Genomic DNA, 24,906 nt, shown 5'->3' on the forward strand with positions numbered 1-24,906 from the left:
AGGGGTGGCAGTGGGAGGGATGGTGGGATCCAGGAGAGGGGTGGCAGTGAGAGGGATGGTGGGATCCAGGAGAGGGGTGGCAGTGAGAGGGATGGTGGGATCCAGGAGAGGGGTGGCAGTGGGAGGGATGGTGGGATCCAGGAGAGGGGTGGCAGTGGGAGGGATGGTGGGATCCAGGAGAGGGGTGGCAGTGAGAGGGATGGTGGGATCCAGGAGAGGGGTGGCAGTGAGAGGGATGGTGGGATCCAGGAGAGGGGTGGCAGTGAGAGGGATGGTGGGATCCAGGAGAGGGGTGGCAGTGGGAGGGATGGTGGGATCCAAGAGAGGGGTGTCAGTGGGAGGGATGGTGGGATCCAGGAGAGGGGTGGCAGTGGGAGGGATAGTGGGATCCAGGAGAGGGGTGGCAGTGAGATGGATGGTGGGATCCAGGAGAGGGGTGGCAGTGGGAGGGATGGTGGGATCCAGGAGAGGGGTGGCAGTGGGAGGGATGGTGGGATCCAGGAGAGGGGTGGCAGTGGGAGGGATGGTGGGATCCAGGAGAGAGGTGGCAGTGAGAGGGATGGTGGGATCCAGGAGAGGGGTGGCAGTGGGAGGGATGGTGGGATCCAGGAGAGGGGTGGCAGTGGGAGGGATGGTGGGATCCAGGAGAGGGGTGGCAGTGGGAGGGATGGTGGGATCCAGGAGAGGGGTGGCAGTGGGAGGGATGGTGGGATCCAGGAGAGGGGTGGCAGTGAGAGGGATGGTGGGATCCAGGAGAGGGGTGGCAGTGGGAGGGATGGTGGGATCCAGGAGAGGGGTGGCAGTGGGAGGGATGGTGGGATCCAGGAGAGGGGTGGCAGTGAGAGGGATGGTGGGATCCAGGAGAGGGGTGGCAGTGGGAGGGATGGTGGGATCCAGGAGAGGGGTGGCAGTGGGAGGGATGGTGGGATCCAGGAGAGGGGTGGCAGTGGGAGGGATGGTGGGATCCAGGAGAGGGGTGGCAGTGGGAGGGATGGTGGGATCCAGGAGAGGGGAGCGGGGGGAGGGATGGGATGCCCTTTCCTTACCTTGCAGCCGGCCTTGGCTTGGGTGGTGTGTTGTTGTCTGCGGTGCGTGCGGCTGCAGAGCCAGAGACACTGTTCCCGCTTCTTCTCAACCCGAGACCCGACAGGCAGAAGGGGTTCCATCTAGCTCCACCCCCTTCACAGTATGACACGGTCACCTGGTCCACCCCTGGACGCTGGGTGTCTGCGGAGACGGCGGCAGTGAGCGGCCAGCCCAAACAGTGCCTTAGGAGTGACAGGGAGTTGGGGACACATCCGGGGCGGGCGGCTAGAAGAATAAGCGGTAGCGGGCACCGGCCGGTAATGCGGTGGCCGGCCCTCTCCGCGGAATCGGCCGCGGAGAGGCCAGCGGCAACCGGCATCAGAGCGGACTCAGCGCAGGGACACTTCACTAATAAAAATCATGCGCCCAGAGCAGAGGCCTCGGCCCACCGGGCATATGCCCGGTCTGCCCTATGGCCAGTCCGGCCCTGTTTGTACCTATAAAGTCCATATTTCCCACCCTTTTGTATATATATTGTAACCATTAGGATGTGGCACTGGTTCTTACCAATTATGCACCCACAGAACCACCCTGTGTTGGTGTAATTTGTTAATTTTCACTTATTCCTGACTAGGCAGAAAAAAACTGAAGACCTATAGCAGAGAGGGGGAGTATACCATGTAGGACTGCCCATAGACATTGCCAAGTCTTTTTTCTGCCTAGTGTCCTACTCCTGTAGGGGGAAATATAACCATATGGTTCTGAATAATGGAGAAGCTGTGTCCATCAATAAATGAAAGAGAAATACTGATTTACTTTAGGATGAAATTGAAGGCAAGCAAGCCCCCTGGACTGTTGGTAAGGCTAGGTTAACACTAACACTGGTGGGGGAATGCGTGTAAATATCACCAGTATCACCAGCTGCAACCAAAACGCACTGCTCTTTAGCAGACGCAGGGGTAGAGGGGGGTGCCATTATTTCTCAGTGGCACCACAACACATTTGAAAAAAACTTGAATTTTCAAGTGCAAGAAACCGCATTGTGCAAAACCACCATGTATTTCTTAAGTTGCTGCCATGCAGGTGCATTTTGCATACAGCCCGGCAGGAAACACACAGATGTGAACCTAGACTAAGGTTCACTTGCACAGTGCTATTTTCAAGTTCAAGGGCCAATAGAAGTGGAGCTGCAGAAACATTTTCACTAATGTTATAGAATCAGAAGCTTTAATGTATTGTTTTTGTAGTGCTTACCCCCACAGGAGCTGCTGGATCTTATGGGTCCTCTGTTCTGCCACAACTCCTTAAATTTCTCAGTCCCCCCTGACACACCTGGTTATAGACTGTAACTTAAGTGTTAGCATATGTTGCAGGTTTTGCAGGCCTGTGGCCTGATGTGGGTCTGCCATTGTTACCAGTTACCTTTCCAGCCCATATGAGCTGCGGCCCTGGGTGTAAGGACTGAGACATAAACCACTCCGGCATCTTTGTTTGGTTGTTTTATTGTAGGTAAAAGGGGATGGGAGAAGTGAATGAGTGGGATACTCCTTTAGGCTTCAACTATGTACACTTGGGACTTTGTTCCTCAAAATGCCCGTTGGCTCTTCCTTGACGCCAGCCGGTGCCAACCAACGCTCACTAACTCTGAGAAGACTCTGCAACCTAAATGAAGTGCTGAATCCTCAACTTGTAGTCCAGAAGATCCAAGACTGTGAGATTGTAGAACCAGTGACACTGTTATACTGCAACAAGTCACTGAATACTTCCCTCCGCCTTGCACTGGCTTGAGGTAGTATGTTGTAGAATCCTGTACAGCTGTAAATCCCAACTGGCACACTCTGTACAATTCAGGGCCCAATAGCCGGTGCCCCCTTTAACCTTGAACTCTTCGGGGGTTCACTGTCTAGACACCCCCCCTCTGTACCTTCATGGTCCTCAACTTAGGTTCCCCCCTTCAGCTAGCTGGCACTGGATCCCAGAACCTCTTCCGGAGTGGTCCCCTCTAACTCTGGCAGACCCCCAGGGGCAATATTCAGTACTCAGGACCTGTGTAGGCTTTCCTGGGACTGGACCCCTCTCGCTCTCCGCAGGTTCTCTGCACACCGGATCCCCTCAGCTCAACAGGGAGAGCATTTTCATCAAGTATAGAATTAGAAAACCTGCAATGACATCTCTTAAGTAGAATCAGTAACCGCAGAAGTAGTGAGGTCAGAATCTACCCAGAAGGACCAGATTTTGCGAAACTTTTTAGGACAACCTCTAGCCTCGTAGTTCATTTTGCAAAGAGGCAGTACTTGGTTAATAAGGGAAATCCAAAATGGAACGTCAGGGGGAATAGCAGATTTCCAGCGTAGCGCTATAGCCTTCCTGGCACAAAAGAAGGTCAGGCATAAAAACAATTTAGTGCGGGCAGGAGCATCTTCATCATCTACATAACCCAACAGACAGCGAAGGGGGCTACAAATATTAGGCAGTAGTGTTGAGCGAACACGGACTGTATTATTCGTGTTCGTACCGAATAATTGGATTTTTGTTACCCGAACACGGACACGGACACTTTACTGTATGTTCGGTCATTTTATTTCCGGGTTTTGCATGTTTTGGCGCTCTTTTCATGGCGGGCTTTCAACAGCCAATCAACAATCGTTTAACTGGTGTGCCTTAAGCTATCCCAGCCATGCCTGCAAATGTATGAGTAGCTGTGATTGGCCGTCTGAAGCATGTGACCAAGTCTTTATAAGTTCGAGGCAGCCGCAGCGGCGTCATTCTGCTGCTTAGCTCAGGGACAGAGCACACATACGTGCTGGCTGCTGATTAGGGAAAGACAGGCAGGGAAAACAAATTGGTGTCCGGATAGAATTTAGGGTCAGGTCGGAGTGTTTAGGCAGGGCGAGTTGTAGGCATTTTAGCGATAGAGTCTGCTGAATTATAGGGTCAGTGTGTTCTACAAACTACAATCGATATTGCTGTGTGGGGTGGGGTCTGCACTTAATCCTGATCTACGATCTCTTCTCAATCCTGTTAGGGAGAGGCTGCTGCTGAATTATAGGGTCAGTGTGTTCTACAAACTACAATCGATATTGCTGTGTGGGGTGGGGTCTGCACTTAGTCCCGATCTACGATCTCTTCTCAATCCTGTTAGGGAGAGGCTGCTGCTGAATTTTAGAGAAAGTGTGTTCTACAAACTACAATCGATATTGCTGTGTGGTGTGGGATAGGAGATAGGCAGGTGTCAGTGATCCACATCCATTTTTCTGTGTGTGGGCTGCAGTGAACACAATCTTTTTGGGGTGCAGTGAACACAATCCTTTTGGGGTGCAGTGAACAAAATCTTTGGGGGGTACAGTGAACACAATCTTTGTGGGGGTACAGTGAACAAAATCTTTGTGGGGTGCAGTGAAGACAATCCTTTTGGGGTGCAGTGAACACAATCTTTGTGGGGTACAGTGAACACAATCTTTGTGGGGTGCAGTGAACAAAATCTTTGTGGGGTACAGTGAACACAATCTTTGTGGGGTGCAGTGAAGACAATCCTTTTGGGGTGCAGTGAACACAATCTTTGTGGGGTACAGTGAACACAATCTTTGTGGGGTGCAGTGAACAAAATCTTTGTGGGGTACAGTGAACACAATCTTTGTGGGGTACAGTGAACACAATCTTTGTGGGGTGCAGTGAAGACAATCCTTTTGGGGTGCAGTGAACACAATCTTTGTGGGGTACAGTGAACACAATCTTTGTGGGGTGCAGTGAAGACAATCCTTGTGGGGTGCAGTGAACACAATCTTTGTAGGGTACAGTGAACAAAATATTTGTGGGGTACAGTGAACACAATCTTTGTGGGGTACAGTGAACACAATCTTTGTGGGGTGCAGTGAACAAAATCTTTGGGGGGTACAGTGAACACAATCTTTGTGGGGTACAGTGAACACAATCTTTGTGGGGTGCAGTGAAGACAATCCTTTTGGGGTGCAGTGAACACAATCTTTGTGGGGTGCAGTGAACAAAATCTTTGTGGGGTACAGTGAACACAATCTTTGTGGGGTACAGTGAACACAATCTTTGTGGGTTGCAGTGAACAAAATCTTTGGGGGGTACAGTGAACACAATCTTTGTGGGGTACAGTGAACAAAATCTTTGTGGGGTGCAGTGAAGACAATCCTTTTGGGGTGCAGTGAACACAATCTTTGTGGGGTACAGTGAACACAATCTTTGTGGGGTGCAGTGAACAAAATCTTTGTGGGGTACAGTGAACACAATCTTTGTGGGGTGCAGTGAAGACAATCCTTTTGGGGTGCAGTGAACACAATCTTTGTGGGGTACAGTGATCACAATCTTTGTGGGGTGCAGTGAACACAATCTTTGTGGGGTACAGTGAACACAATCTTTGTGGGGTGCAGTGAAGACAATCCTTGTGGGGTGCAGTGAAGACAATCCTTGTGGGGTGCAGTGAACAAAATCTTTGGGGGGTACAGTGAACACAACCTTTGTGGGGTACAGTGAACACAATCTTTGTGGGGTGCAGTGAAGACAATCCTTTTGGGGTGCAGTGAACACAATCTTTGTGGGGTACAGTGAACACAATCTTTGTGGGGTGCAGTGAAGACAATCCTTGTGGGGTGCAGTGAACAAAATCTTTGGGGGGTACAGTGAACACAATCTTTGTGGGGTACAGTGAACACAATCTTTGTGGGGTGCAGTGAAGACAATCCTTGTGGGGTGCAGTGAAGACAATCCTTGTGGGGTGCAGTGAACAAAATCTTTGGGGGGTACAGTGAACACAATCTTTGTGGGGTACAGTGAACACAATCTTTGTGGGGTGCAGTGAAGACAATCCTTTTGGGGTGCAGTGAACACAATCTTTGTGGGGTACAGTGAACACAATCTTTGTGGGGTGCAGTGAAGACAATCCTTTTGGGGTGCAGTGAACACAATCTTTGTGGGGTGCAGTGAACAAAATCTTTGTGGGGTACAGTGAACACAATCTTTGTAGGGTACAGTGAACAAAATCTTTGTGGGGTACAGTGAACACAATCTTTGTGGGGTGCAGTGAAGACAATCCTTGTGGGGTGCAGTGAAGACAATCCTTGTGGGGTGCAGTGAACAAAATCTTTGTGGGGTACAGTGAACACAATCTTTGTGGGGTGCAGTGAACAAAATCTTTGGGGGGTACAGTGAACACAATCTTTGTGGATTACAGTGAACACAATCTTTGTGGGGTGCAGTGAAGACAATCCTTTTGGGGTGCAGTGAATACAATCTTTGTGGGGTACAGTGAACACAATCTTTGTGGGGTGCAGTGAACAAAATCTTTGGGGGGTACAGCGAACACAATCTTTGTGGGGTACAGTGAACACAATCTTTGTGGGGTGCAGTGAAGACAATCCTTTTGGGGTGCAGTGAACACAATCTTTGTGGGGTACAGTGAACACAATCTTTGTGGGGTGCAGTGAAGACAATCCTTGTGGGGTGCAGTGAAGACAATCCTTGTGGGGTGCAGTGAACAAAATCTTTGGGGGGTACAGTGAACACAATCTTTGTGGGGTACAGTGAACACAATCTTTGTGGGGTGCAGTGAAGACAATCCTTGTGGGGTGCAGTGAAGACAATCCTTGTGGGGTGCAGTGAACAAAATCTTTGGGGGGTACAGTGAACACAATCTTTGTGGGGTACAGTGAACACAATCTTTGTGGGGTGCAGTGAAGACAATCCTTTTGGGGTGCAGTGAACACAATCTTTGTGGGGTACAGTGAACACAATCTCATACTTCTGAAGATTTGAGGGTGCTGCCTGTTTCATCCTCCTCATCCATCCTTTTAGGGGTACAAACAATAGTAATTGGGGCCTAGTGTGCTTCTATACGTGTGAAAAACATACACTTTATTTTGATCATATTTCCTATTCCGCTATTCAATAAAAACCTTTGGGGATCAATTAAATTGCGGGATAGTCTGTGTCGGTACGTGTGAGATCCACCTTTCCAAGTTTTTGGGGTTCATCTCATACTTCTGAAGCTTTGAGGGTGCTGCCTGTTCCATACTCCTCCTCCTCCTCATCCATCCTTTTAGGTGTACAAACAATAGTAATTGGGGCCTAGTGTGCTTCTGTACGTGTGAGATACATACACTTTTTTTGATCATATTTCCTATTCCGCTATTCAATAAAAACCTTTGGGGATCAATTAAATTGCGGGATAGTCTGTGTCGGTACGTGTGAGATCCACCTTTCCAAGTTTTTGGGGTTCATCTCATACTTCTGAAGCTTTGAGGGTGCTGCCTGTTCCATACTCCTCCTCCTCCTCATCCATCCTTTTAGGTGTACAAACAATAGTAATTGGGGCCTAGTGTGCTTCTGTACGTGTGAGATACATACACTTTTTTTGATCATATTTCCTATTCCGCTATTCAATAAAAACCTTTGGGGATCAATTAAATGGCGGAATAGTCTGTGTCGGTACGTGTGAGATCCACCTTTCCAAGTTTTTGAGGTTCATCTCATACTTCTGAAGATTTGAGGGTGCTGCCTGTTCCATACTCCTCTTCCTCATCCTCCCTTTAGGGCCTAGTCTGTGTTTGTACGTGTGAGATACACAGTTTTTTATCCTATTCCGCTATTCAATACACACCCTTTTGGTGTAAAAAACATTAAATTGCGGCATAGTTTGCATATTTGACTGTGAGATACACCCGTGCGATACTGTTGTTCTTTTGTTCTGCTATTCAATAAAGACCTTTCTAGGGCAAGATCTTAAATTTCAGAAATATGAGGAGAGCGTCAAATAGGGGCCGTGGTGCTGCTGCTAGAGCTCCTGTTGCAAGGAGAGGACGTAGTCGATCTGTGCCAGCTACACGCACAAGTGAAACACCTTCCTCAAGTGTGAGTAGGCGACAGAACCTGCATCAGTATTTGGTAGGGCATCATACGCCTCTAGAAGTGATGAGGCCAGAACACGTAGAGGCGATAGTAGATTGGTTTGCTGCTGACAGTGCCTCCAGTTCCTTCACATTGTCTCCCACCCAGTCTACTGCAGAAAGGTCAGAGTTGGCACCTGCAGCCAATGTCCAACCGTCTTTCACCTCACCCCCTTGCAAATCAGGCAAGCAGTCTGAGCCCCAAGCCATACAGCAGTCTCTTATTCTTTTTGAGGACTCTGTCAGCAGGGTTTCCCAGGGCCATCCACCTAGCCCTGCCCCAGAAGTGGAAGAGATTGAGTGCAGCGATGCCCAACCACTTATTTCTCAAGATGAGTACATGGAAGGACCATCACAGCACGTCTCCGATGATGACGAAACGCAGGTGCCAACTGCTGCGGCGTTCAGCATTGTGGAGACCGACAGGGAGGGCAGGGGTGAAGACTGGGTGGAAGATGATGTGGAGGACGATGAGGTCCTCGACCCCACATGGAATGAAGGTCATGCAGGTGACCTGAGTAGTTTGGAGGAAGAGGCGGTGGTCGCACAGAGCCACCAGCACAGCAGAAGAGGGAGCAGGGTGCAGAAGCGGAGCGGCCGTGCCCTAGACACTACGCCTGCTACTGCCCAACGCAGCAAGGGAACGAGCGCACCAAAGTCAGCTCAAAAGAGTTCTCTAGCGTGGAAGTTCTTTAGAAAATGTGCTGATGACAGGACACGAGTGGTTTGCACCCTGTGCAATCAGAGCCTGAAGCGAGGCATAAACCTTCTCAACCTGAGCACAACCTGCATGATCAGGCATCTAAGTGCAAAGCACGAGCTGCAGTGGAGTACACACCTTCAAAACCAAGAAACGTCTCTGGCTCATCCTGCTTCCTCTTCTGCTGCAGTCTCGGCCGCTCCAGCCACCTCTGTAGTCATACCGGCACCTGCCACCCCGCAAACAGACGATCTGTCAGCAACACCACCACCTGGGTCACCAACAACCATCTCCACAATGTCCCGTGGAAGTGTTCAGCTTTCCATCTCCTAAACACTTGAGAGGAAGAGGAAGTACCCCCCTACCCACCCGCGATCCCTGGCCCTGAATGCCAGCATTTCACAATTATTGGCCTTTGAAATGCTGTCATTCCGTCTGGTGGAGACGCCCAGTTTTAAAAAGCTTATGTCGGTGGCGGTCCCACAGTACGTCGTGCCCAGCCGCCACTACTTTTCCAGGCAAGCCATCCCTTCCCTGCACAACCAAGTGGGGGAAAAAATCAGGTGTGCACTGCGCAACGCCATCTGTGCCAAGGTCCACCTAACTACCGATACGTGGACCAGTAAGCACGGTCAGGGGCGTTATATCTCCCTAACGGCACACTGGGTAAATGCAGTGGCGGATGGGCCTGAGGCGGATAGCAATTTGGCGCATGTCCTTCCACCACCGAGGATTGCAGGGCGCTTCAGTTTGCCTCCTGTTCCTAACTCATCCTACTCCGCTACCTCATCCTCTACCGCCTCCTCATCCGGACAGCGTAATACCTTCACCACCAACTTCAGCGCGGCCAGGGCTAAACGACAGCAGGCAGTTTTACAACTTGCCTGTTTGGGGGACAAACCACACACCGCGCAGGAGTTGTGGAGGAGCATGGAACAGCAGACAAATGAGTGGTTGCTGCCAGCGAGCCTCAAGCCCGGCCTGGTGGTGTGCGATAACGGGCGAAATCTCATAGCAGCTCTGGGCCTAGCCGGTTTGACGCACATCCCTTGCCTGGCGCATGTGCTGAATTTAGTGGTGCAGAGGTTCCTTAAAAACTACCCCGATATGTCAGAGCTGCTGCAGAAAGTGCGGGGCGTCTGTGCGCACTTTCGGCGTTCTCACCTTGCTGCTGCTCGCCTGGCAGCGCTGCAGCGTAACTTCGGCCTTCCCGCTCACCGCCTCATATGTGACGTGCCCACAAGGTGGAACTCCACCTTGCACATGCTGCAAAGACTGTGCGAGCAGCAGCAGGCCATAGTGGAGTTTCAGCTGCAGCATGCACGCGTGAGTCGCTCTGCGGAACAGCACCACTTCACCACCAATAACTGGGCCTCCATGCGAGACCTGTGTGCCTTGTTGCGCTGTTTTGAGTACTCCACCAACATGGCCAGTGGCAATGACGCCGTTCTCAGCTTAACTATCCCACTTCTATGCCTCCTTGAAAAAACAATTCGGGCGATGATGGAAGATGATGTGGCACAGGATGAGGAGGAGGAGGAGGAGGATGAAGAGGTAACATTTCAAAGGCTTTCAGGGCAGTCATTCGCAAGGGGCTCCGAGGGTGGGTTCCTGCACACACAAATGCCAGGGACACAATTGTCCAGCAGGGGCACAGTTCTGGAGGATGAGGAGGAGGAGGAGCTGGAGGAGGAGCTGGAGGAGGAGATGGAACCATGTTCACAGCAGGGTGGCACCCAGGCCAGCTCATGGCCATCACTGGTGCGTGGCTGGGGGGATACAGAGGACACGGACGATACACCTCCCACAGAGGACAGCCTTTCGTCGCCTCTGGGCAGCCTGGCACACATGAGCGATTACATGCTGCAGTGTCTCCACAACGACCGCCGAGTTGCCCACATTCTAACTTGTGCTGATTACTGGGTGGCCACGCTGCTGGATCCCCGTTACAAGGACAACGTACCGTCCTTAATTCACTCACTGGAGCGCGATCGCAAGATGCGCGAGTACAAGCGCACGCTGGTAGATGCGATGCTGCTGGCATTCCCATCTGACAGCGGGGCCACAGTGGAAGCACAAGGCAGAGGAGGAGGAGGAGGAGGAGGTCGCCAACGCAACCAGGGCACCGCCAGCACCTCAGAAGGCAGGGTTAGCATGGCCGAAATGTGGAAAAGCTTTGTCAGCACGCCACAACAAACAGCAGCACCAGCAGCTCAGATGGAACGTCTTAGCAGGAGGCAGCATTTTACCAACATGGTGGAGCAGTATGTGTGCACACGCCTACATGTAGTGAATGAGGGGTCTGCCCCCTTCAACTTCTGGGTCTCCAAATTGGGCACATGGCCTGAGCTTGGCCTTTACGCCTTGGAGGTGCTGGCGTGCCCTGCAGCCAGTGTATTATCTGAACGGGTATTTAGCACGGCTGGGGGCGTTATAACAGACAAGCGCAGCCGCCTGTCCAGAGACAATGTGGACAAGCTCACGTTCATTAAAATGAACCAGGCATGGATCCCACGGGACTTTTCCGTACCTTGTGCAGAATAGCAATGGATACCGACCTTACCCACCCATTGTTCCATTTTTGCTCTTTCTCACTCTTTTGGGGTGTACCCTCATTTAAAATTTGTGAAAAGAAGCAGTGTTGGCTACCTCGTCCTCCTCCTCAGGGCCAGATTAACGTAGGGGCTATTGGAGCTGCAGCTCCAGGCCCCTACCTTTTATATAGGCCCCGGGTTGGCCATATTCACTGTGACCGCTCTTCTGTCACTTGTAAACACAGAAGTCTGGCTTCTATGCTCGCTTCCCCAGGCAGCACCCTCAGAACCTCCCCACACAGCGCGAAGGCCTGACAAGGAGGGACAGTTGCCGATGCATGGATGTGTTTATGGGCTTCAGAGACAGCATCCCATGTTGAATTAGGCATGCATGGCTGCACCCTTCCTCCTCTGGGTGCATGCCAAGGCACGGCCCTTAAGGCCCTTCAAAATCCTCAGCACCAAGACCATGATGCTCTTAATCCGGCCCTGGTCCTCCTCCACCGCCGCTTCCACCTACACCGCCCATAGGTGTGCGCAGCCTATTGCATTAGGGTGTGCACCCCAAAGTTGAAATACACATGCATGTGTTTGCCTACATGTACATGGCCCCGATACATTACTCTCCCTGCTGGCAAAGAGAAATAGAGCAGAGCAGGTCCGAGGGAGATCTTTCCCATCTCCTCACTGGCAAACAGAGCGATAATGCTATGTGCCCTAGGTGATTAGGGTGTGCCCAGGTACACCCGGCACACCCTGTGCGCACGCCTATGACACCGTCACATCCACCACCACCTCAACCTCCCTCCTACTCCATATGGGCCTCGTCCTTCAGAGATGAAGAACATTGTTTTATTTTTCTGTTTTTTTTTTTGTTGTTTTAAGTTATTTCCCTATCCACATTTGTTTGCAGAGCACTTGCCATGCTCTTAACTACGTTTTGCTGCCATTTGCAGCACTCTAGCCCTTTCCATTGGTGTTTTAGAGCCATTTTAGTGCCTTAAAGTTCGGGTCCCCATTGACTTCAATGGGGTTCGGTGTCCGGGAAAAGTTTGGTAAAAGTCCGGGACACGGACCCGGACTTTTTTTTAAAGTTCGGCCGAACCCGTCGAACACGGACATCTAGGTGTCCGCTCAACCCTATTAGGCAGCTGGGTGATGTCAGCAATAAAAGCTGTGACTGCGGACCAAAAGTTGCGGATAGATGGACATTCCCAGAACATATGGAAAAAGGTACCCTCATCAATATTACACTTTGAGCAGAGAGGGGATGACAATTTACCTATTCTATGCAAACATTTAGGAGTAAAGTGGGCTCTGTATAGAATCTTCAGTTGTATAACTTTATCCCTAGAAGAGACAACTACTGGAATTTGTTCAGGAAGGACATCTTGCCACACCTCTTCTGACAGGGCCGGAATGTTCTCTCTCCACTGAGACTCAGTGGAGAGAGAAAGAATGCAAAAGCCTAGAGTAATACGTAGAGACCAACTTCTCATGCGATGAGTCGGAGAGGAGATTCTCCAGAGTTGTAGATTCAAGTGAGACATCGCGGAGGCCAAACTGCGCGGCCGCCGTATGTCGCAGCTGTAAGTAACGGTAGTGAGCAGTAGAGGGTGGCTCAAAGGAGGATTGCATATCTGCAAAGGACCGAAAAACACTGCGTAAATATAAGTGCGAAATTGATTTCACCCCATGCCTGGCCCAAAAGAGACCATCATCTCGACTAAAAAACTCTCGCAATCTCGGATTATGCCAAAGGGGAGCGTTAGGTGAATAGTTCTCCAAAGACCGGGAACCATCCAGTTCCACGGCCCACAAAAACTCTCAAAGTGACAGATATTATAGTAGTATTCAGCCTACCCATGGTAGAGCGACGGTGAAGCAAATTTTGTAGTGATTCAAAGGAAGTTAGGGTGGCTGCCTCCAAAGCTGCCGCGGCATTATTCTTCTCTGGATGAAACCACCAGTGAGCATGAGTTAATTGAGAGGCAATATAATAAAGACGGAGGTTGGGTGCCGCAAAACCCCCCGCAGCGACTGGCAACTGCAGGGCACCATAGCCGCCTGACCCCCCCAAACAAAGGAGGTCAAGAGCGAGTCTATATCTCGAAAACGAGGCCTGGAAACATATACCGGAGAATTGCCCAGTATATATAAAAAGCTCGGAAGAAAAATCATTTTAGAAATATGAACTCTACCAAGCACCGTAAGGGGAAGTGTGGACCAAAATCTCAAAGAGGCCTTAAGACGAGCAACCAGGGGGTCCAGATTGTTTGCAAAGAATCAAGATAAGGGGAATTGAACTTCAATCTCCAAATATCTAAACTTGTCGACTAGGGCTGAACGATATTCGATGTAACATTGAATATCGTTCTGCGGGCGTGGGCATCGCCGGATCAGCCGATATTGGGGAGGACTTACAGTTTAAGAATACAGCCCGAGCGTCCAGCACGTTATGTCCGTCCTGCAGCTCTCCCTGACTGAGCGGTGAACAGCGCGCCGTGAGCAGCGGCACAGGGAACCAATCAGGCGTGCCTGCACACCTGATTGGTTCCCTGTGCCGCTACTCGCGACGTGATTGGTTCGCTCTGCCGCTACTCACCGCTCGGTCATGAGAGCTGCACGGGTAGACTTAACATGAGGGACGGATGTTCGGGCTGTACTCCTACCTTCTACCACACTGTCTGTGAGTCCCGATTTCTATTCAGTGCACACTAGTCACACACACTGTGCGGCACATCACGTTAACCTGTCCTGGAGTGTCCACCATTAACCCTGGCCTGCCCTGTATGATGCAGCAACTGCAATGAAATTTAGAAGAAGGCTGCTGCTGCAGTGCTGCGCTACTTGTATTTCCCAAATCTGGCTACTACAGTAAAGTTAACCCTGGCTGGCCCTGTGTATGGTACAATCAAAAAAAGGTTGCTGCACTGAATCCCTACAGTAACATTAACCCTGTATGGTACAACTACAATAAGAAGGCTGCTGCAGTGGTGCACTACTTCCCAATCCCTACTACAGTAAAATTAACCCTGGCTGGCCCTGTAGTACAATCAGAAGAAGGCTGCTCAGCTGCTGCACTACTTCCAATCCCTACAGTAACATTAACCCTGGCTGGCCTGGGCCTGTATGGTACAATCAGAAGAAGGCTGCTGCACTAAATCCCTACAGTAACATTAACCCTGTATGGTACAACTACAATCAGAAGGCTGCAGTACTGCCCTTCATTAACATTAACCCTGTATGGTCAGAAGTCACACGTGATTGGTTTGCTGTACCGCTGCTCACGGCGCTCACCCACCGCTTAGTCACAGCCAACATTCATCATCACTACTAAAAATGCGCAACGAAGAGGATCCGCCGCAAAAAAATGATTTTGTACCAAAAAGAAAGTCAAAATCAAGTATTTGGGAGTATTTTGGGTACATAAAGGAGGATGTTTACCAAAAAGAGGTACTTTGCATGCAGTGTCATAAAGCTGTGGCCACAAAACAAGGAAACACCACCAATTTGTCTGATCACTTAAAACGGCACCACAAAGTTCTTTACGATGAATTCAAAGTCAAATCTGATTCTGGATGTCATCAAGTTCAAACAAATATTTGTGATGCCTTTGCCAGTGTGACACCTTACCAGAAAGGCTCTCAACGACAGAAAGCAATAACAGACGCAATAACGTTTCATATCGCTAAAGATATGTTGCCATTAAATACCGTCACCAAAGAGGGATTTAAGAAAATGATCCAAAAGCTTGACAAGCGGTATGTTATACCATCCCGCACATATTTTTCCCAAGTTGCAATACAAGAACTGTATGAAAAATGCAAATCTAAGGTTAAAGCAGAACTGTCGTACGTGGAATACTATGCAACTACAACAGACTTGTGGTCCAGCAGAACAACGGAGCCCTACATGAGTCTGACGGTCCATTTCATCACAGAGGACTTCGAGCTAAAAAGTCGCTGTTTGCAAACGGCATTTTTCCCGGAAAGTCATACAGCTGAGAATATCGCAGAGGCCCTGAAAGAAGCGGTGTCCGCTTGGGGCTTAGATGAGACACGTCAAGTCTGTATAACAACAGATAATGCAGCGAACATGCTGAAAGCTGCCGATCTGAACAAGTGGACCAGACTACAGTGCTTCGGCCACAGACTACATCTTGCAGTTGGTGAGTAATGACCATGATCTAAATAAATATACATTTTTTTTGCCGTTTTACTTAAAGTGTTCCTGTTGAAAAAAAAAAATGTTGATAAAAATACCCCCGGGACAGTCAGGGCTAGTACATTCCACAATGGATAGCCTCTGATCTGTCCCGGGTCGCACTTACCTTTTAGATGAAATACTTACCTTGAAAATTTCTTCTCCAGCACTGCCATCAGGTCTGGGCCGCTGAAGTGTCCCCTTGTGTCCTCTTCTGTCCTAGAATGCCCTGCACCGGCCCCGATGTCACTTCCGGTGCGGGCGTGTCATCCCTGCACAGCTTCTGGGCATGCCCAGAAGCTGTTTAGCAGGGAATGACGCGCCTGCACCAGAACTGACGTGCGGGGCCGCTGCAGGCACATTGATTCCTGGGAGCGATGACGTAAGAAAAAAATACACTAAACATTTAAACAACCTATTATTGAATCCGTGGCAAAAAATAGTTTTAGGAGCATATTTGAGGAGCTCTTTTCCAAAACGCGATAACTCCATTTCAATAGTTTTCAGGGAAAATTAAAATTTTTACCTAGACCCACACATTGAGAATATTCAATTTATCCTGTTAAAACATTTTAAACAAGGAAATTATTATTGGCGTTTATCGAGTTTTGGAAAAGAGCTCTTCATTTATGGTTTCAAATAAAACAGTGTGCTTCAATAATTAAAGTTCACATTCACAATGTTTTGTTTGTTTTCTCCGCTTAGAAAATGCAGTGAAAAAGGATGGCCGCATTGATCGTGCTATAGGAGTCTGCAAGAAGCTGGTGAGCCACTTCTCTCACAGCTGGAAGGCCAGCGATGCCCTCACAAAATTCCAGAAGGAACTCAATCTTCCATCACATTGCCTCATCTCAGAATGCCAAACAAGATGGGGTTCCAGACAGATGATGATCAGCAGGATATTAGAGCAGCAGCAGGCTTTAACTCAGGTCCTGTCTGCAGACAAGAAGCTGCGACATCTAATTCCAACCTGGCAAGATATAGATGTCCTGGAATCACTAAGCAAGTCACTGGGCCCAATCCTGGATTTCACTGATGCACTTTCAGGGGATGAATATGTAAGTGTCTCCTTTGTAAAGCCAGTTCTTCAGCTCTTCAACAATTCACTACTGGAAATGCTAGATGAAGACACAGACTTGACCAAGAACATAAAGAAGAAGATGCTGGACTACATCAACGAGAAATATGAAGATGATACTCAGAAGCTGCTAGATATGGCATCTTTTTTGGACCCCCGGTTCAAGATGGACTTCATCAGTGCAGACAAGAAAACCCAAGTTAAGGCCAGAGTGGCATCACAGATGATGGAATGCCAGGAGAAAGCAAGCTGCAGCACTGACGTGATGCCCAACGTTACCAGTGAAGTTGAACCCCAGGCAAAGAAGGCAAAGAAGTCATTGGCAAGATTCTTTAAACAGAGTGAAACTGCAGCAAAGGGTGATTCCTCTCTGGCCCTAAAGGATGCTTTGGAAGCAGAGTTAAACACCTACCTGCTAACACCTCCAATAGACAAAGAAGAGGATCCACTTGCATGGTGGAAAGTACACAAAATAAGCTTTCCTCGTCTCGCCAGACTTGCCCGCAGATACCTGTGTATTCCTGCGACAAGCTCGCCGTCAGAGAGACTTTTCAGTACTAGTGGCAACATTGTCACTTGCCAATGCACCTGTCTCAAGCCTGCAAAGGTTAATAGACTTGTGTTCTTAGCTAAAAACCTTGAGTAAGAAAAGCATACAGCATACATAAGCAGCTAGCATGCATGATCATGCTAAAGAATACTCAGTTTAGAAGTTTTATTTAATTTTGTTTAGCCATGATTATGATGACCAACACTGTTTAACTTTGGCACTTTTGCTAAGAAAAGTTGACTTAAAAACAAAAAAGATTGTGAACCAAAAATGCCTATAAGTTGTTTTATAAAAAATATATTAAGTTATATTGTTGTAATGTAAACCAATCAGGGGGGTTGGTGTAAAGCTGCTGTTTTATTTAAAAATGTGTTCTGCTTTTGTGTTTTACAAGAAATGTTCTAATTTTGGAATAAAATATTAAGTGACCTTTTTGTCACTTGTAATGAAGCTTGCTTATTTGTGAAATGATTATCAATGTTAAGGTAATTGTTGACTTTAGCCTGGATTGATGGCTTTCTCAATATCGCAATATATATCGTTGGGAAAAAAAATATCGCAACATACTTTTTTTTCCAATATCGTGCAGCCCTATTGTCGACCACTTGAAGAGGACAAGAGGTGAGGGGGGGGGGGGGGTAAGGCCTGTGGATCCAGGGGGAACAGATTAGACTTATTCCAGTTCACCCTAAAACCAGATAAATGACCAAACCGGTCAATCACTGCAAACAGTGCCAGGAGAGACCTATGAGGGTCCGCCAGATACAAAGCAACACTTTAAATGGGTTGTATCATCCCTGTAACAGTGCTTTGTGCACTGGTCCAAATCACTTGGTGGGGAGGGATTATGGTGTGGAGTTGTTTTTCTGGGGTTGGGCTTGGCCCCTTAGTTCCAGTGAAGAGGACTTTTAAAGCGTCAGCATGCCAAGACATTTTGTACATTTTCATGGTTCTAAATTTGTGGGAACAGTTTGGGGATGGCCCCTTCCAGTTTCAACATGACTGCGCACCAGTGCACAAAGCAAGGTCCATAAAGACTTGGATGAGCGAGTTTGGGGTGGAGGAACTTGACTGCACGGAGTCCTTATCTCAACCTGATAGAACACATATAGGATGAATTAGAGCTGAGACTGCAAGCCAGGCCTTCTTGTCCAACATCAGTGCCTGACCTCACAAATGAGCTTTGTGAAGAATGGTCAAACATTCCCTTAGACACACTCCTAAACCTTGTGGACAGCCTTCCCAGAAGAGTTGAAGCTGTTATAGCTGCAAAGAGTGGGCCAACTCAATATTGAACCCTACGCATTAAAGCATGTTTATTACTTTTGGTAATATAGAGTGGATAATCCCTAGATAGCAGCTGTGAAACTCAGACGTTGCCTGCTTGTATACAATAATTACATTATTCCTTTACCAGTTGGCTGAGATTATTTATTATTTTCTTTTTTTTTTAAATGGATGACAGTTCAAAGAATAGCATAGTAGGCTGTAAGCAATTAAAAAAAGGAATAGTTAAAAACATTTGGGAATGGAGGAATGACGTCCTTGTTTCCAAGCAGACTTCTAAGGGAAAAAAAAATATTTTTAACAGAACTTTACAGCTGCTATTTTTACCTTTTGGAAGAAAAAAGACTTCGGAATATTTTTGACTCGTAACTCAGACAAGACATTTTTGTTTCCTTAGGTTCTGGACATCAAACTAGCACTGAAGTTTCAACAAATAAAGACTTGCCTTCAGCAACAAGGGACTGATTTATAACTTTCAGAATGCTGGTACACTCGGAGCTCATAATCAAAAAGAAATATCAGTTGCACATCGGCTGGCATTCTGGAAGCTCCTATGCGATTTTCATCCTAGCTAAATTCTCCTTCAAAGTAAAAAAAAAAGGTGTCTTAATATAGTGTATCCAGGTTTAAAAGATTAAGAACACTGTGCTAAAGATTACCACAATGAAGATCTTTTCATGCATTAGAACTCATCTGTCATTAAAATGGAGAAGAATACAACTCGCATACTGTAACTCCATCTATATATTTATCTTGTATTATCAGTGACAGCATTCTTCTCTGGAAATAATGCTTTCTTAATCTGATGGGCTTTATGTAATAACTCAAAACCAGTACAGCATTAAAATGATTAATCCAGTTTGAAAGACAAATTACTATAGTGGAAGTGAGCTCATGATTTATTGAATTGAATTTTGCTATCACCCTGCGTGTTGCTTCTGCTGGCTGCTTGGCACATACAGCTTGACTCGATGTGACAGAAGTGTAGGTCCTGAAAGGTCTCCTAGTCTTTGGGACCTGCTGTGATCATCTTCCCAGCTCAACAGAGGAACAGATGTGGTCAGGACATGTTATAAAGGGGCATTTGGGGGTGTACCAAGGGGATCTGCACTAATAAAGATTGAATTGTGACTATAACAAGCCTAATATTTAAGTCCCCTTGTTCTTTGTAGAAATCCAAGATAGTAAACAAGTGCAATTATAGCTTCAAAACCAACCCATACCGGTTTTCTGGCTTTCTAGCATCTGCACTAACAAAGTATTTTAAATGTGGTACTTTCATTGTGAAGAAATGTCTCTGTGGCTAAAGCAGTGTTTTTAAACTCTGGAGCTTCTTCGACTATTCAGAATTCATTGCTTTGCATTGGTTAAGGAACGAGTCAAGCCAGTCCAAGTCTTTACTTCTGTGCATGTGCCAGGTGGACAATGTCACTCTTTATGAAAGCCATGGGCATCCATAGGTAGGGGCAGGGGGGGGGCAAATGCCCCCCCCCCAAATCTCAACTTCCCCTTTAAAGTGGTTGTTAAGTCACTTTATATCATCCTGTCCGGTTCTGTTTAATAATCCTGTGTGCCCCCGTGTTTGTGGATGTGTTTGTGTTTTAAAAAAATAAGTCGTTCTTTACCAGTTTTCAGAGGGCTCTCTCCTCTCCCCGTCTGACAGCTGCCTGCAGCAGGCGGGGCCGAGGATTCCTCACTGATGTTAGTCGGGTGGGGAGGAGGAGAGGAAGAGGAGAGGAGAGTAGGAGAGTGGCAGCGGGTCACGTGAGCGGTGAGTGGCGCTCTGAAAACTTGTAAAGAATGGCTGATTTTTATAAAACACAGACACAGGGGAACACAGGATTATTAAACAGATTGTAGACAGAATATGAAACGTTAAATTAAATTACAGCAGCAGGAGAGGAGGGGAGGGGGGGCCACTGACACAGGAGCAGAAAGGCAGGGAGAGAGGGGGAGAGAGGACAGAGGAGGATAGGAGGGCTGCGGATGACAGAGGTACGTAAACTGACCACAGTGTCAGGGCTCAGCAGCCATGGTATACCATGGTCAGTTTACAGGAGGGAGGACATAGCTAGGCAGGATCAGCCAATTATTTTAGGTGCTAGAAGGGGCCAAATTACACATCACAAGCACTGTGCTGTATATCATGCTTTAAGGGAACAGGATGAATTATTATTTATTTATTTTTTTAATGTTAGCAAATGCTTTAAAAATAAATGCTGCTGTTTGCTCTTTAAGAATAAATACTCAAAATATGTATAATGACTAAGCCCCTCCCCTTCATGACATTGTTGAAAAGGGGAAGAGCATGGGTGACCTTAAAATGATGCCCCCCCCCCCCCTGAAAAAAGTTCTGCGGACGCCCATGGTGGAAGCAGCTATCTTCAGCCCAGTGCATTTGATGAATTCTGAAGATTGGTAGGAACTTTGGAGTTTGGTAGTCCTGACAATAGTTTTTGCAATGAAGGCCCTATCACTATTGGATTTTTTTTTTTAAATGTAAAATATAAACAAACATATATATTTAAGGGCCTTTAGAACACCATTCTCACTCTCATCTTTCAAAAGGTAAATGCATTTACAAATGTCTAATGCACAAAAGAAAAGCATTTACAGAAAAGTTATTACAAAACAGGCAAAGCACCAGTAAAATAAAAGATGTTCAAAAGTGAAAAATACTTAAAGTGATACTAAGCACACACTGTTTAACTTTTTACATTGTCCCTTCTATTTCTGTGTGTAAAGATGGCACTGTAATTATTTTAATTAAAAAAAAAACCAAAAACAAAATTTTTTTTTTTCTATTTTGTGATATTCAGCTGTCACATGATCCAGCTTTTTCCCAGCCTGCCTGCAGAGAAACATAAGCAGGAGGAGCTTCTAGTCCTCTGCTGCTGGTCACATGTTAAAAAAAAAACAGCCTTTTGAATACAGAGTAAAAATAAATAAATAAATAAACAATATCCACGAACTGTTTACATTGGCATACAAATACACAGTATATTTAAAATCAAATCTTAATTATTTTGTGGAAATAACATGGTATGGGCGGATTTCTGCCAGTCGCAGGCTGTGTCATGCCTCGAGCCTGTGTCTTAGAATACGAGAGAGGTGATTCCTCCAATAAACAACATGTAATATCCCACCCTAATTGTGTCTAGCTGGTTGGCGGGCATGGAGGAGAAGGGAGGGAGTGAGCTGTAATTTACCATTGTGTATACAACCACATGTGTGACTCTATAGTCACATGGCCTGCTCAGATTTGAAAGAGTAGAAATTCTCAGCATAGAAACTCACTGAGAACTGAGCATGTGCAGAGTTGCCACCACAGCTGCAAAATCCCTCACTGAATTGGGGACTTGGACAGAAGGGTTGGGGGGGGATAGAGAGCAGCAGGATCAACCAGGTTTTTGCAGAATACAGAAAATGATTATCATAGTGACTGTGTGAGTATGAACAGCATGTAATACACCCTTTTATTTTTATTTTTTTTAATATTTTTATTGAAGAAAAAATTGTGTACAGGATAAACATGACACAATATACATTCATAGCATGAATAGTATGTATATGCAAATATGATATAAAGCACAAAAAAATGAAAACAACAACGTTATTAAACAGGACGGCTATAGTTGCGTCTATATGGGAATGTTGTCTCGCATGGTAAGTGAAGAGAGAACCACCCTATGGGTCGGATGACTCTATACTGGTCTCTGTGACATCAAAGTAACCAATCTAAACTTATGATAGAACTATACGTCTTTTGAAGCCATTGCTTAAGCCAAAAGAGAGGGGGGGGGGGAGGATAATAAAGCGACAGGATAACTTGATCATATGTAGGGTAAAAAATATAATAGTCCAGCCTATGAGGGTTGAACTTTCAGTTTGGCCAGCGTTTGAGTTATAGATGCCAGTAGATACCATTCAGTGTACTGAAAGGAGGACATTATGGTCGATATTTCTGTTGGAGAGAAAGTGTACTCAATGTATTTACGCCAACTCTTAAAGAATTTGTTTGTGGAGGTGAAATTTTGTAGAATAGTGGTTGTTCTCTCTCTGTAAAGAAGTGAAGTAAGATCATAGGCCCTTTATTGATAGTTTTTAATGGTGTAGGTTTAGTGACACTTTAAAGTAGAACTATAGGCAAAACTTTTTCTCATTTTAGATAAAATAAGGGAGGGCAATAACCCCTGTCAGTTTATTACTGACAGTCACTGTCTCTCTGCTCACTGAAGACCGGGAACTGAGAGATCAGCAGTCCTTGATCAATCAGTTCTCTGTCTTAGAGGCGGCAGGGGACAGATGCAGCGTCAGACTAAGTATGAATGTGTCTTAGGAGTATCTATGCAATATTTGTTGAAATATGACACAAATCATAAACAGTATTACCAATCAGTGTTATATAACATTTTAAAAATATTTTGTGATCTAGTTCCTAACTATCAAATAAGGTACAACATATATAAATATGTCATGACTGCTACTAACAGGAAAACTATGCCAAATAACCCCAAGGCCTGTTCCTGCCTTAGCACTTTCCTGTGCTTTGTAGGAAAACATCTTAAAGTAGAACTAATGCCAATATTTTTTTAAATGTTGTTTAGAGCAGGGAGACTCTAAAAAAACTTTTAAAAAATGTGTTTTTCCATCGATCTCATAAGGTTGTTCAGCGGTGTACTTTCTACAAGGGAAATAGATTACCAAAATCCATAAATTGCAAGCCAAAACTTCCATACTAGATATTAACTATGATTTAAAAAATATATTTATTAGGACCATAAAAGTAGGTTAAAATATCATAGACCAGTGCATGGGGCCTGTTATACAGTCACAGAAATAGCTTTCATGGTAAATATCATATATATGTAGCACCCTACAGGTAGGTGCTAAGTAAATGTATAGTGGGCCTTGTCTGCCTAACAGCAGGGCTGTGATTTATTTAGTCAGGGTGTCATGGTTTCCAGTTGTGCCTGCTGAAGGGAGAAGTATCCCCACTGGCTCCTGTGAGAGGCTTCTCATAGGGCAGTGTGGGAAGCCCAATAAGGGGACACATCCCAGCTTGTAACTACCCCAGAAGGTAGATTATGCTGCTAAGGATTCTGGGAGTGGGTATAAGTTTGGGGGGGAAATGCGTGGCACAGGGTCTTTGGCGGGAGCAGAGTCCCAGGAGAGAGAGTGCGCTGTCTCTCCTCCTGTCTGAGGAAAGCGGATGTCTCGGGGTGTCGCCTGAGAATCCAGAGAGTGCTGAGTTGAGCGGAGGGGATCCGGTGTGCCGAGAACCTGCGGAGAGAGAGGGGTCCAGTCCCAGGAAAGCCTACACAGGTCGTGAGTACTGAGGATTGCCCCTGGAGGTCTTCCAGAGTCAGAGGGGACCACTCAGGAAGAGGTTCTAGGATCCAGTGCCAGCTAGCTGAAAGGGGGTACCTAGGTAGAGGACCCTGAAGGTACAGAGGGGGGTGTCTAGACAGTGAACCCCGAAGAGTTCAAGGTTAAAGGGGGCACCTGCTATTGGGCCCTGAATTGTACAGAGTGTGCCAGTTGGGATTTACAGCTTTACAGGATTCTACAACATACTACCTCAAGCCAGTGCAAGGCGGATGGAAGTATTCAGTGACTTGTTGCAGTATAACAGTGTCAGTGGTTCTATAATTTCACAGTTCTGGATCTTCTGGACTACAAGTCGAGGATTCAGCACTTCTATTAAGTTGCAGAATGTTCTCAGAGTTAGTGAGCGTTGGCTGGCGCCGGCTGTTGTCAAGGAAGCGCCAAAGGGCATTTTGAGGAACAAAGTCCCAAGTGTACATAGTTGAAGCCTAAAAGGGGTATCCCACTCATTCCCTTCTCCCATCCCCTTTATCTACAATAAAACAACAAAACAAAGATGCTGGAGTGGTTCATGTCTCAGTCCTCACACCCAGGGCCACAGCTCATATGGGCTGGAAAGGTAACCGGTAACAATGGCAGACCCACATCAGGCCACAGGCCTGGAAAACCTGCTACATATAATTTAAATATACAGGTGTGTGTGTGTGTATATATATATATCTACATATATATCTATATATATACAGAGCCTTGCGAAAGTATTCGGCCCCCTTGAACTTTGCAACCTTTTGCCACATTTCAGGCTTCAAACATATGATATATAACTGTAATTTTTGTGAAGAATCAACAACAAGTGGGACACAATCATGAAGTGGAACGAAATTTATTGGATATTTCAAACTTTGTTAACAAAAAAAACCTGAAAAATTGGGCGTGCAAAATTATTCAGCCCCTTTACTTTCAGTGCAGCAAACTCTCTCCAGAAGTTCAGTGAGGATGAGTGATCCAATGTTGACCTAAATGACTAATGATGATAAATAGAATCCACCTGTGTGTAATCAAGTCTCCATATAAATGCACCTGCACTTTGATAGTCTCAGAGGTCCGTTTAAAGCTCAAAGAGCATGATGAAGAACAAGGAACACACCAGGCAGGTCCGAGATACTGTTGTGGAGAAGTTTAAAGCTGGATTTGGATACAAAAGATTTCCCAAGCTTTAAACATCCCAAGGAGCAGTGTGCAAGCGATAATATTGAAATGGAAGGAGTATCAGACCACTGCAAATCTAC

General features: G+C 46.7%; 1 protein-coding gene across 1 annotated transcript; it reads left to right on the top strand.

Annotated features, from left to right (window-relative positions):
- Window positions 1–14,510: 14,510 nt before the first annotated feature.
- LOC309548250 (E3 SUMO-protein ligase ZBED1-like) lies at window positions 14,511–17,098 on the top strand (the record flags this gene model as incomplete). Its single annotated transcript, XM_082248199.1, has 2 exons — window positions 14,511–15,339; window positions 16,080–17,098. The coding sequence occupies 2 exons, from the start codon at window positions 14,511–14,513 to the stop codon at window positions 17,096–17,098; spliced, it is 1,848 nt and encodes a 615-aa protein (XP_082104325.1).
- Between the last annotated feature and the right edge of the window lie 7,808 nt (window positions 17,099–24,906).

This window comes from Pelophylax lessonae (assembly GCF_965119305.1).
Source record: "Pelophylax lessonae genome assembly, chromosome: 2".
NCBI lineage: Eukaryota > Metazoa > Chordata > Amphibia > Anura > Ranidae > Pelophylax > Pelophylax lessonae.